Raw genomic sequence first — 13,351 nt, 5'->3', positions numbered from 1 at the left:
ATTTTTTTTTTTTTTCCTTCTTGCACAGATTCTTATTCGGAACAGAGCAACAGAGTTAGATGCTCGCATGTACGACGGTACAACTCCGCTAATCCTAGCGGCTCGTCTGGCTGTGGAGGGTATGGTGGAAGAGCTAATCAACTCCCATGCTGATGTGAACGCAGTGGATGATCTTGGTAAGCACATGGACACTATTAAAGTCATCACATTTTTTTCTTGTCCTTTTGGGAATGTTTGTAAAATCTGTGCTTTTATGTCCTCCCAGGAAAATCTGCTTTACACTGGGCGGCTGCAGTGAATAACGTGGATGCAGCAACTGTTCTATTGAAAAATGGTGCCAACAAAGACATGCAAAATAATAAGGTGAAGCAAAAGTATTGTATTATCTGTAGCCTCGTGGAAATATGATGAAATGTTCTGTTGTAGAGAAATGTATTGTTACAAATCTTCTAACCTAATGCTTCTTTACATGCAGGAAGAAACTCCTTTGTTCCTCGCTGCAAGGGAAGGAAGCTATGAAACAGCCAAAGTGCTTCTGGATCACTACGCAAACCGAGACATCACTGACCACATGGATCGGCTTCCACGTGACATTGCACAAGAGCGCATGCACCACGATATTGTTCGATTATTGGATGACTATAACCTTGTGAGGAGTCCGCAGCTTCACAATGGTCCCATGGGAGCTTCATCTTTATCCCCCATCTGCTCTCCTAATGGTTATATTGGAAATATGAAGGCAGCAGTGCAAGGGAAGAAAGCTCGAAAGCCAAGTGCCAAAGCTTCTGGGTGCAAAGAGTCTAAAGACCTTAAAACCAGGAGGAAAAAGTGTCAAGATGGCAAGGGTGGGCTGCTAGATAGCAACAGCTCAAGTGTCCTCTCCCCTGTCGACTCACTGGAGTCTCCTCATGGCTACCTGTCTGATGTTTCATCTCCTCCACTGATGACTTCCCCATTCCAGCAGTCTCCATCGATGCCTCTCAGCCACCTCAACAATATGCCCGATACCCACATTAGCATGAATCACATGAATATGTCTGCCAAGCAAGAAATAGTTGGTGGTAGTAACCAAATGGGATTTGAGTCTATGACACCCCGTCTCGCTCATCTCTCCGTATCGAACCCCAGCACTGTGTTGAACGGAGGCTCCATGCAGTTTACAGTGGGTGGTTCAGTGATGAATGGCCAGTGTGACTGGCTGAGACTGCAGAATGGGATGGTCCCCAACCAGTACAATCCTATGAGAACTAGTCTCCAGCAGGGTGGCCATCAGCAAACTGCAGCAACCCTTCAGCACAGCTTGATATCCTCTTTGCATAATGGTTTGCAAACCACCGCTCTCTCGCCTATGATGAACTATCAGGTTATTCCCAATACACGTTTGTCCGGACAAACTCATCTTCTGCAAGCTCAGCAAATTCAGCAGATGCAGCAACAAAACCTGCAACTCCAGCAACAAAATATGCAACAGCAGCAGCAACACAATGCAACTTCTGCATCTACCACCCACATTGGTGCACCCTTCTGTGCAAATAACATGGCACAGTCAGACATGCAGCAGTTGACAAGTAACAACCTGCGTTCCTTAATTCCCCAGGATACCCAAATCCTAACTGGCTCTTTGCCAGCCACTCTTACTCAATCTATGTCAACCACCCAGTTCCTAACGCCACCCTCACAGCACAGTTACTCCTCTCCCATAGACAATACCCCAAGCCACCAGTTACAGGTCCCGGACCACCCTTTCTTAACGCCATCCCCTGAATCACCGGACCAGTGGTCAAGCTCATCCCCTCATTCCAATATATCTGATTGGTCTGAGGGTATATCAAGTCCTCCAACAAATATACAGCCCCAACATAATCACATTCCCGAGGCTTTCAAATAGACTCTACTAAAGACGAGCCATAAAGCAAGGCCTGGGCCAATATCAGACGCTGATACAGACTATGATAGGAAAACTTTTTATCCAATTTTATACTTCAAAGTCAAGAACTTTTTTTTTTTTTTAATTTATTTGCGTACTTTTTAGTGCTGACCTAAACCTTAACACTGCCCTTTTTTATTTATGTTTTCTGGATGAACTTGTCTTTTATTCTTTTTTTTTTTTTATATATATTCCTGCCTTAAAGTATAGGACTATAGATGTCTATTGTGTGATGATGACAGATTCTTTGTATTGAATATGGTATTTATTTTCTCCTCTGCTCACATCACCATCCATTGCAAAGAACAAAACACTTTGTCCCCTCACTGGCAAAAAATGTACATTTAAGGTGTAAAAAAAAATATATATATAATTGGGTGCAGCTTGTGTGGCCGTGGGGCCAAAAAACCCTCATCTGAGACCGTCTGCAGTATTATGGTCTATTTTTGAATGTGCTTTCCACATTTGAACACAAATTACTGGCGACTGAAAATGTTTGTTTCTAATGCCCCCAAACTGTTTTCTTTTTTTAATGGTAGAACGTGCTATTTGGTTATATTGATATCTCCCCCCTAGTTACATGTTATAATAGTTTTTGGTCAGTTTTTATACATTTGATATCTTTGTCCCAGAGCCATTGTTCCCACAAATCAGGAACAGCGCCTTTGGAGAAACAAACACAAAAAAGTGATTCTTTGGTACAAGCCTGTGGCATCTCTAAGCTTTGTATATAGACATTAGACCCATACTGTGGATTTTGTTTAAAAAGTCTACATGAATATCCCTTCAGGAAAACGCACCTGCTGCGGTTCTACGCCGTGAACTCTAATCTTACAAAGACATTTCGGCAAGGGACGGACGCTCTTATGAACACACGTCTGGAGAACAGTGAATTACGAGGTTGTCCTCCACTGTGAAAAGCGTATTGAGACTAATGTAGCTGGAGAGATGAACTCTTTCGTCCCTTCCTATATGTAGATTAATACCGGGAGTGTCTGACTTCATCTTGTAAAGAGAAATGGGAAAAAAAAAGGTCTAGAATGTAGTGACAAATATTGTATCTATCTCAACACAAAGTTGTAGTTTGGAAATAATGATGTATTTTTTTTTACGGCTTTGTAAGCAGTTTTGTTATAATAAATATTAAAAAAAAAATTCATTTTGTTAATATGGGAGAAGGGGAGGGTGACATAAGGCTGAATGTCCCAGCACTCCCTGCTTCTTTACCTTATTGTCGTGCGGACACTATCAGTCATCTGTATAAAGGATCAGCATCTGTATGAGTCATATGTACCGTGGGGAAAATAAGTATTTGATACACTGCTGATTTTGCAAGTTTTCCCACCTACAAAGAATGGAGAGGTATGTAATTTTTATGGTAGGTACACTGCAACTGTGAGAGACAGAATCTAAAAATTAAAAACAGAAAATCACATTATGATTATTAAATATTTCATGCAATAAAATGCAAATTAATTATGTATTTGATCAACCAGCAAGAATATTGGCTCTCACAGACCTGTTAGTTTTTTGGGTTTTTTTTTTTTAAGAAGCCTACTAATCAACTGTATTAATTGTAACTGTTTGAACTTGTTATCTATATAAGACACATTTGTACACTCAAACAATCACATTCCCACCTGTCCACCATGGCCAAGGCCAAAGAGCTGTCTCATCAAGGACAAAATTGTAGACCTGCACAAGGCTAGGACGATAGGCAAGCGATTTGGTGACAAGGCAAAAACTGTTGGCACAATTATTAGAAAATCGAAGAAGATGACAGTCAATCTTACTCGGTTTGGGGCTCCATGCAAGATCTCCCCTTGTGAGGTAAGGATGATTCTGAGAGGTCAGGAATCAGCCTAGTACTACATGGGAGGGCTTGGTTAATGACCTGAAGAGAGCTGGGACCACAGTCTCAAACATTACCGTTTGTAACACACTGCGTTGCCCTGCAGGATTTTCATCCATGACAAGGAAGGTCCCCCTGCTCACGCCAGCACATGTCCAGGCCCATTTGAAGTTCGCCATTGACCATCTAGATGATCCAGATGAGGCATGGGAGAAGGTCATGTGGTCAGATGAGACCAAAAAAGAACTTTGGTCTCAAGTCCACTCACCATGTTTGGAGGAAGATGAAGCATGAGTACAACCCCAAGAACACTGTCCCAACTGTGAAGCATGGTGGGTGAAACATTATACTTTGTGGGTGCTTTTCTGCAAATTGGACAGGACGACTGCACTGTATTGAAGAGAGTACCAGGAAAGATCTTTGAAAAAATTATTAAACAACATGTATGTAAGTACCTGGATAAGAAAGAAGTGATTAAACAGTCGGCATGGGTTTGTATCTAATAAGTCATGTCAGACTAACTTAATTTCCTTCTGTGACAGAATCACTGACTGGGTGGATCAGGGAAAATGCTGTAGATATAGTATATCTTGACTTCAGCAAAGCATTTAACAAAGTATCTCTCACCATCCTTATTTAAAAAATAACTAAGTATGGAATGGACAAGGCAACTGTTAGGTGGATTCATAACTGGCTTCGTGATCAATTCCAAAGAGTGGTCGTATAAATGGCTGCACATCCAGTTGGAAGAATGTCTCAAGTAGGGCACCACAGGGCTCTGTCCTGGACCCTGTATTGTTCAACATCTTTATCAACGATTTAGATGAAGGAATTGAGGGTAAACTGATTAAATTTGCTGATGACACAAAGCTAGGAGGGATAGCTAATACTAGAGAAGAGAAAGAGGATTCAAAAAGATATAAATAAACTGGAGCAGTAGGCAGCAACTAACAGAATGGTTTTTAACAGTGAAAAATGCAAAGTACTACATCTGGGCAATAAAAATGAAAAAAAGATATACAGAATGGGAGGAATAGGGCTAAGCAACAGTACATGTGAAAAAGACTTAGACTAATAGATCACTGACTGAACATGAGTCAACAGTGTGATGCAGCAGCAAAAAAAGGCAAATACAATTCTAGGAAGTATTAACCGAAGCATACAGTCTAGATCATATGAAGTCATAATTGCCCTCTATTCCTCTTTGGTCAGACCTCATCTGGAATACTGTGTGTTGTGAGTTCATTTTCCCCTTCACCATTGAGGTCTGATGAACTCCCTCTTCTGGTGAAGGAAGGTAGTGAGGCTGATTACAAAGCACCTGAGCAGAATGATGGTGACTGGAATTGCTGACTGGATATAAGGCAGCCGACACCCTTCTGCCTTGCTGGTGATTTCTCTGAGGGATTCTAGGAGACCAGTCTGATTCCTGCTCCTCAAAAGCTAAGTTTTCTGCTCTGTTTTTTGCATTTGTGTTTTGGTTTTGTTTTGCCTTGTTTTTCTGGATTTCTGCCTTCCCCTGCTGGGTGAACTGAATTCCTTTTTGCTCTGTCTTCAGAAAATACCTGAGTACTGATATAGTCTTCTTGAAGCCTAGCGTCTTCAGGGCTTTTTTCCCTATCAGTCTGTTGGCTCTTGTTTTTGAGAGGGTTTTGGCGGATTGCAGACAGCAGCTTTTCTATTCTGTCCTATTTAGTTAGCTTGGGCCCCATCATTTGCTCAGCCTATCTTTCTATCTGTGTGAGTGTTTTTTCATCTTGCTTCACAGTCATTATATGTTGGGGGCTGCCTATTGCTTTGGGGTCTGCTCTGGGGCAGTTTAGATTTCCCTTTCTGTCTTTAGGCTATGTAGTTCTCCGGCTGTGATCGAGGGGTCTAGGGCACCGTAGGAACCCCCCACAGCTACTGGTAGTTGTTGTTAGGTTCAGGGGTCTGCAATCCGATAGCTGCCAACTTCTCTGGTTTTCTGGACTTAGCTAATATTTCTGTTTTTGCCTCCTACGGTGACTCAATCATAACAACTGTATCCAGTTTTAGGCACCACGTTTTAAAAAAAGACATCAACAAACTGGAGTAAGTTCAGAGAAGAGCGACCAGAATGGTGACCGGTCTGCAAACCATGTCCTATGACGAACGGTTACAGGATTTGGGAATGTTTTAGCTTGCAAAAAAGACTCAGAGGAGACTTAATAGCTGTCTACAAATATCTGAAGGGCTATCACATTGTAGAAGGATCATCTTTATTCTCATTTGCACAAGGAAAGACTAGAAGCAATGGGATGAAACTGAATGGGAGGAGACACAGATTAGATATTAGTAAAAACTTTTTGACAGGGTGATCAATGAGTCGAACAGGCTGCCACGAGAGGTGGTGAGTTCTCCTTCAATAGAAGTCTTCAAACAGAGGCTGGACAGACACCTGTCTGGGATGATTTAGTGAATCCTGCTTTGAGTATGTGGTTGAACTAGATGGCCCAGGAGGTCCCTTCCAACTCTACCATTCTATTATTCTATAAGTATGGATGGTGTTATGTATCGCGAGAATTTGGCCAGTAACCTCGTTCCCTCAGTAAGCGCATTGAAGATGGGTCGTGGCTGGGTTTTCAAGCATGACAATGACCTAAAACACACAGCCAAGGCGGTAACTGTTGTGAGTTCATTTTCTGGTCCACCAGTTGTGAGTTCTCCTGCCAGGCTCCCTCTGGTGGTAACAGGAGGTAGTGAGGCTGATTTAATCAGTAGAGATCTGCCACCTGATAATGAGGATGACGATTGGACCTCAGGAATCTGACTGGATTTAAGACAGCCGACTCCCTATTCTGGTGCTGGTGATTCCTTCTGGCTTGTCAGGTCTTGGTTTTCAGCTCTGTTACAGTCATCTAAAGCTAAGTTTTTCTGCTAATGTTCACACTTGATTTTGTTGGTCTATTCAGTTTTTTGTGTGGTCAGCCAGCCCCGGCTGGGGCTGTGTTGAATTTCCACTCTTATTTACCTGTATTTGCCAATTTGCTTTTTGTCCCTTATTAGATTGGACTCTTTTTGTTTTGTCTCAGAATATTTCAGAGTGCTGATATAGTGGGAGAAGTCTAGTGACTTCAGGGTTAATTTTGCCATCAGAAATGTTGGACATTATTTTTGTAGGGTTTTTTTACAGATTGCAGACAGTGTCTTTCCTTTCCTATCCTTTCTAGTTACTTTGGGCCCCATCGTTTGCTCAGCCTATTTTCCTGCCTGTGTTTGTGCTTTCATCTTGTTTAACAGTCAATACATGTGTGGGGGCTGTCTTTCCTTTGGGGTCTGCTCTGGGGCAGTTAGTTTTCCCCTTTTCTTGCTTCAGGCTTATGTAGTTCTCCGGCTGTGACGAAGCATCTAGGATCATCGTAGGTACGCTCCACTGCTGCTAGTTGTGTGGTTAGGATCAGGGATCTGCAATCTGCATAGTTACCAACCTCTCTGGTTTTCTGTGACTTAGCTTGTTTTGTTTTTTTTCTCCTCGGTGACCCATTCATAACAGAATCACCAGCCATACCGCAGATTCTAGGGTACTCAAAAGCAGGAAAATGTTGTTAAAAAAAAAAAAGTGTCAATTATTTTTTTATAGATTTTTTTCATGTTTTCTCTGGGGCCGTAGGAGGATTTTTTTTTTTTTTCCTAATGGAGATTAAGCAATTGTCTGATCGTGTGGAGCAACTTGCTGCTGAAGTACAGGGAAATTCTACCTACCTCATTCAGTCACATGCTGCTGAACCTAAGATCCCTACTCCTGATGTGTTTTCTGGGGATCGGTCTAAATTTCTGAATTTTAAGAATAATTGTAAATTATTTCTTGCCTTCAAACCTAACTCATCGGGGAGCTCTGTGCAGCAGGTTAAAATTGTCATCTCCTTGCTGTGCGGCGATCCCCAGGATTGGGCTTTTTCTCTGACACCTGAAAATCCTATTCTGACTAATGTGGATGCATTTTTTTCAAGCCTTGGGGTTGTTGTATGATGAACCTAATGCTGTTGATCAAGCTGAGAGAACTCTGTTGGCATTAAACCAGGGTCAGGATTCTGCAGAGTTATACTGTCAAAAATTCTGAAAGTGGGCGGTCCTTACTACATGGAATAATATTGCATTGGCAGCTCTCTTTCGGAAGGGTTTATCAGAGACCGTAAAAGATGTTATGGTGGGATTACCTGTTCCCTCTGGTCTGGATGATTCTATGTCATTAGCCATTCAAGTTGATCGGCGTTTACGTGAACGTAAAACTACACGGGAGGCGCTGCCACCTTTTGAACAAACGTCTGAACCTATGCAATGTGATGGGGTTTTGTCTAGGGCGCAACGTCAGGAGTTTAGAAGGCGTAATAAGCTGTGTTTTTTCTGTGGAGACGTCTCATACTATTTCTGTCTGCCCTAAACGAGAGAAACGTTTTGCACACACATTTGCTGTGGGCAGTGTACAACCTAAGTTTCTTTTGGCAATTACACTGATCTGCTCCTTATCCACGTTTTCCACGAAGGCTTTTGTGGATTCAGGAGCAGCGTTGAATCTGATGGATTTGGACTTTGCTAAACGTTGTGTTTTTTCCATGACGCCTCTGCGGACGCCTATTCCTTTGAGGGGTATTGATGCTACTCCTTTGGTGGAGAATAAACCTCAGTTTTGGACCCAGGTGACAATGCGAGTTGCCCCAGACCACCAAGAAAATTGTAAATTTTTGGTGCTGCATAATTTGCATGATACTATTGTTCTGGGTTTTCCTTGGTTGCAAACTCATAATCCAGTTTTGGATTGGAAATCTGGGTCTATGGTGAGTTGGGGTTGTCAGTGTGTTCTTAGGGACGCTCCTGTTTTCTCCACCTCTCCTCAGTCTCGTGATATGCCTGATTATCTAGCCGATTTTTCTGATGTATTTAGTGAGAGCAAGTCTGCGTCTTTGCCTCATAGGAGTTATGACTGTGCAATTGAGTTGATGCCTGGGTGTAAATTTCCCAAGAGTCGGCTTTTCAACTTATCAGTACCCGAACATGATGCTATGCGATCCTATATTAAGGAGTCGTTGGGGAAGGGTCATATTAGACCATCCTCGTCACCTTTAGGTGCTGGTTTTTGTTTTTTTGTGGCCAAGAATGATGGTTCATTAAGACCGTGTATTGATTATCGTTCCCTTAACAAGATGACGGTTAAATATCAGTACCCGTTACCTCTGTTTTGTTTTAAACATCTTTTTTTATTATTTTAACAAAAAGGAATAACATTACATGCAACTAGTATGATCGAGCATCATTAGTTACATGAGTTTCCAGTCTGTCTTTAGGGAACGTATATTAACATCTCATATTTTACTACTTGTTGCATTTTACTATATACCGGGCCAGACAGGTTCTGTCCAAGTTTTGATATTTTAACTCGTAAGTCCAATACACGATCCTTGACGTAAAGCACTGGTGAGTCTGTACACAGTACCCGTTACCTCTGATGTCTGATTTATTCTCCAGAGTTAAGAGTGCCTGCTGGTTTACTAAGCTTGAGCTCAGGGGGCGTATAATCTTATTCGCATCAAGCACGGGGATGAATGGAAGACGGCGTTTAATACTCCGGAGGGACAGTTTGAGTACCTGGTGATGCCTTTTGGGCTCACTAATGCCCCTTCTGTCTTCCAGTCCTTTTATGAATATTTTCCGTGACTTTGTGGATAAGTTTTTGATCATCTATCTGGATGATATTTTGATCTTTTCTAGTGATTGGGAGTCTCATGTGGAACACGTCCGGACTGTGTTCCGGATTTTGATGGAGAATTCCCTGTTTGTTAAGGGATCGAAATGCCTCTTTGGTGTACAGAGGATTTCATTTTTGGGGTTTATCTTGTCTCCATCGACTATTGAAATGGATCCGGCCAAGGTACAGGCCATTTATGATTGGGTTCAGCCTACTTTGAAGGCCCTTCTGAAGTTTTTGGGTTTTGCTAATTTTTATCGTAAATTTATAGGTAATTTTTCTGGTATTGTCAAACCACTGACTGATCTGACCAAGAAGGGCGCTGATGTGCTGAATTGGTCTCCTGAGGCTGTCTCAGCATTTCAGGAGCTTAAGCAGAGATTTACTTCAGCTCCAGTTTTACGGCAACCTGATGTCTCACTTCCATTTCAGGTGGAGGTAGATGCTTCTGAGATTGGTGCAGGAGCTGTTTTGTCCCAAAAAGACCCTGTGACTTCTAAGATGAATTCCTGTGCCTTCTTTTCTCGAAAGTTCTCCCCATCTGAACGCAACTATGACGTGGGGAATCGGGAATTGTTGGCCATGAAATGGGCATTTGAGGAGTGGAGACATTGGTTGGAGGGAGCTAGACATCAAGTTGTGGTCCTCACCGATCACAAGAATTTGATTTATCTGGAGTCGGCCAAACGCTTGAATCCTAGACAGACTAGATGGGCCTTGTTTTTCACGCGTTTTAATTTTGTGGTCTCTTTTCTTCCGGGCACTAAGAATGTTAAGGCAGACGCCCTTTCTAGGAGTTTCTTTGCCGATTCCATTAGTGTGACCGAGCCTACTACCATCCTAGGTGAGGGGGTAGTTCTTTCTGCCATGTCGCCCGATTTGAGACGCGCCCTGGAAGAATTTCAGGAGGATAAACCTGAGCATTGCCCTATGGGAAAATTGTATGTTCCTGACCAGTGGAGAAAGAGAGTGATGTCTGAAATTCATTGCTCCGCATTGGCTGGTCATCCAGGTATTTTTGGTACCAGATATTTGGTGAGTTGGTCTTTTTGGTGGCCTGCCTTATCTCGTGATGTCAGGAATTTTGTACAGTCCTGTGGGGTTTGTTCTCGGTCTAAACCCTGTTCTCGTTCTAGTGGGTTGCTGATGCCCCTGCCGGTGCCCAGGAGGCCATGGACCCATATCTCAATGGATTTTATTTCTAATCTTCCTGTCTCTCAGAGGATGACTGTTATCTGGGTGATTTGTGATAGATTTTGGAAGATGGTCCATCTTGTAACACTCCTAAAGTTGCTGAGTTGGTGCCCTTGTTTTTACAACAGGTGGTTCGGTTACATGGGATTCCTGAGAACATTGTGTCCGACAGAGGAGTCCAGTTTGTTTCCAGATTCTGGAAAGCCTTTTGTTCCAATCTGGCAATTCAGTTATCCTTCTCCTCCGCGTTTCATCCCCAGACCAATGGACAGACTGCGAGAACAAGCCAGACCTTGGAGTCTTATTTGAGATGTTTTATATCTGCTGATCAGGATGATTGGGTCTTATTTTTGCCCTTGGCCCTTGGCCGAAGCTGTCACTCTCTCAGGAAAAGGCCCAGCGATTTTCCAACCGGCATATGACCATTGGTCCCCGGTTTAAAGTGGGTGATATGGTTTGGTTGTTGTCTAAGAATATTCCTATGAAGGTTGCATCTCCAAAATTTAAGCCAAGATTTATTGGACCTTATAAGATTTTGGAGATTCTTAATCCTGTTTCTTTTCGATTGGCTCTTCCAGTTACGTTCAAGATCCATAATGTATTTCACAAATCTCTGTTGAAGAGGTTTGTTGAGCCAGTGGTGCCTATGACAACACCTCCTGACCCTGTGTTGGTTGAAGGCAATGTGGAATATGAGGTAGAGAAAATATTGGATTCTCGTTTGGTTAGACGGAGACTCCAGTATTTGGTCAAATGGAAGGGTTATGGCCAGGAGGATAATTCTTGGGTCTCTGCCTCTGATATTCATGCCAATAGATTGGTTCGTGCTTTTCACCGGGCCAATCCTGATCGGCCTGGTGGCGTGGATGAGGGTTCGGTGACCCCTCCTCAAGGGGGCTACTGTTGAGTGTTCATTTTCTGGTCCACCAGTTGTGAGTTCTCCTGCCAGGCTCCCTCTGGTGGTAACAGGAGGTAGTGAGGCTGATTTTAATCAGTAGAGATCTGTCACCTGATAATGAGGATGACGATTGGACCTCAGGAATCTCAGACTGGATTTAAGACAGCCGACTCCCTATTCTGGTGCTGGTGATTCCTTCTGGCTTGTCAGGTCTTGGTTTTCAGCTCTGTTCCAGTCATCTAAAGCGAAGTTTTTCTGCTAATGTTCACGCTTGATTTTGTTGGTCTATTCAGTTTTTTTGTGTGGTCAGCCAGCCCCGGCTGGGCTGTGCTGAATTTCCACTCTTATTTACCTGTATTTGCCAATTTGATTTTTGTCCCTTATTAAATTGGCCTCTTTTTGCTCTGTCTTAGAATATTTCAGTGGGAGAAGTCTAGTGACTTCAGGGTTAATTTTGCTATGAGAAGTGTTGGACATTATTTTTGTAGGGTTTTTTACAGATTGCAGACAGTGTCTTTCCTTTCCTATCCTTTCTAGTTAGTTTGGGCCCCATCGTTTGCTCAGCCTATTTTCCTGCCTGTGTTTGTGCTTTCATCTTGTTTCACCGTCAATACATGTGTGGGGGTTGTCTTTCCTTTGGGGTCTGCTCTGGGGCAGTTAGTTTTCCCCTTTTCTTGCTTCAGGCTTATGTAGTTCTCCGGCTGTGACGAAGCGTCTAGGATCATCGTAGGTATGCTCCATGGCTGCTGCTAGTTGTGTGGTTAGGATCAGGGATCTGCAATCTGCATAGTTACCAACCTCTCTGGTTTTCTGTGACTTAGCTTGTTTTGTTTTCTTCTCCTCGGTGACTCATTCATAACAGGTAACCGTATGAAGCATTTCCCGGAGTGACTTTAGCCAGTCTCCACACCTGAACCCAAAAGAAAATCTTTGGAGGGAGCTGAAACTCAATGTTGCCCGGTGACAGCCCTGAAACTTGAAAAATCTGGAGATCTGTATGGAGGAGTGGGCCACAATCCCTGCTGCAGCGTGTGCAAACTTTGTCAAAAACTACAGAAAATGTCTGACATCTGTAATTGCAAACAAAGGTTTCTGTTCTAAATATTAAGTTCTCTTTTTTTTAATTGTATCAAATCCTTCATGCAATAAAGTGCAAATTACCGTGTATACTCGTGTATAAGCTGAGATTTTCATCCCATTTTTTTGGGTTGAAAGTCCCCCTCTCGGCTTATACATGAGTCATATACCTGGAGGTCGGCGGGGGTATCAGAGATCGTACTGACCCCCCGGCGCGGTCTCTGCAGCCCCCGCTTCTCCCACAGTCTCCCTTCAGTGGTCACGTGGTACTGCTCATTAAACTCATGAATATGTGCATTTTCATGAGTTTAATGAGCGGTACCACGTGACCGCTTAAGGAAGGGAGGGAGACCGTGGGAGAATGGGGCTGCAGAGACCGCGCCAGGAGGGGGCAAGTATATCTAATATTCACCTGTCCCTGGTCCATTGCTGCTGTCTGCTGTGTCCTCTGTCAGTGACGTTTAGGCAGCAGAGAGCGCGGTGACGTGGTTAGTGCGCGCCGCACCCTCTGCTGCCTGAAAAGTCACTGACTGGACGCGGTAGACAGTAGCGATGGACCGGGGAGAGGTGAATATCTCAGGTGCTGGGTCCTGAGCCAGCGGCGACACTGGCACCTGTCCCCCATAGCGCTCAGGACCCGACACCTGGCCCCCAGGGACGAGAGGTGAGCATGTCGCTTCTTTTTGCAGCGGCAGCATA

General features: G+C 43.3%; 1 protein-coding gene across 1 annotated transcript in view; it reads left to right on the top strand.

Annotated features, from left to right (window-relative positions):
- NOTCH1 (notch receptor 1) overlaps window positions 1–2,946 on the top strand; it is a 48,480-nt gene extending 45,534 nt beyond the window's left edge. Inside the window, exons 32-34 of the mRNA XM_073559375.1 lie at window positions 29–176; window positions 266–363; window positions 476–2,946. Coding sequence (XP_073415476.1) covers window positions 29–176; window positions 266–363; window positions 476–1,888 — 1,659 coding nt within the window. The 3' untranslated portion in view covers window positions 1,889–2,946. The remainder of the gene's footprint in view (window positions 1–28; window positions 177–265; window positions 364–475) is intronic.
- Window positions 2,947–13,351: the final 10,405 nt, after the last annotated feature.

Source organism: Dendrobates tinctorius, unplaced genomic scaffold (genome assembly GCF_039654945.1).
Source record: "Dendrobates tinctorius isolate UK_male_01 unplaced genomic scaffold, ASM3965494v1 ptg000013l, whole genome shotgun sequence".
NCBI lineage: Eukaryota > Metazoa > Chordata > Amphibia > Anura > Dendrobatidae > Dendrobates > Dendrobates tinctorius.
The sequence above is the reverse complement of the archived record's forward strand: the minus strand, read 5'-3'. Positions and strand labels throughout refer to the sequence as shown.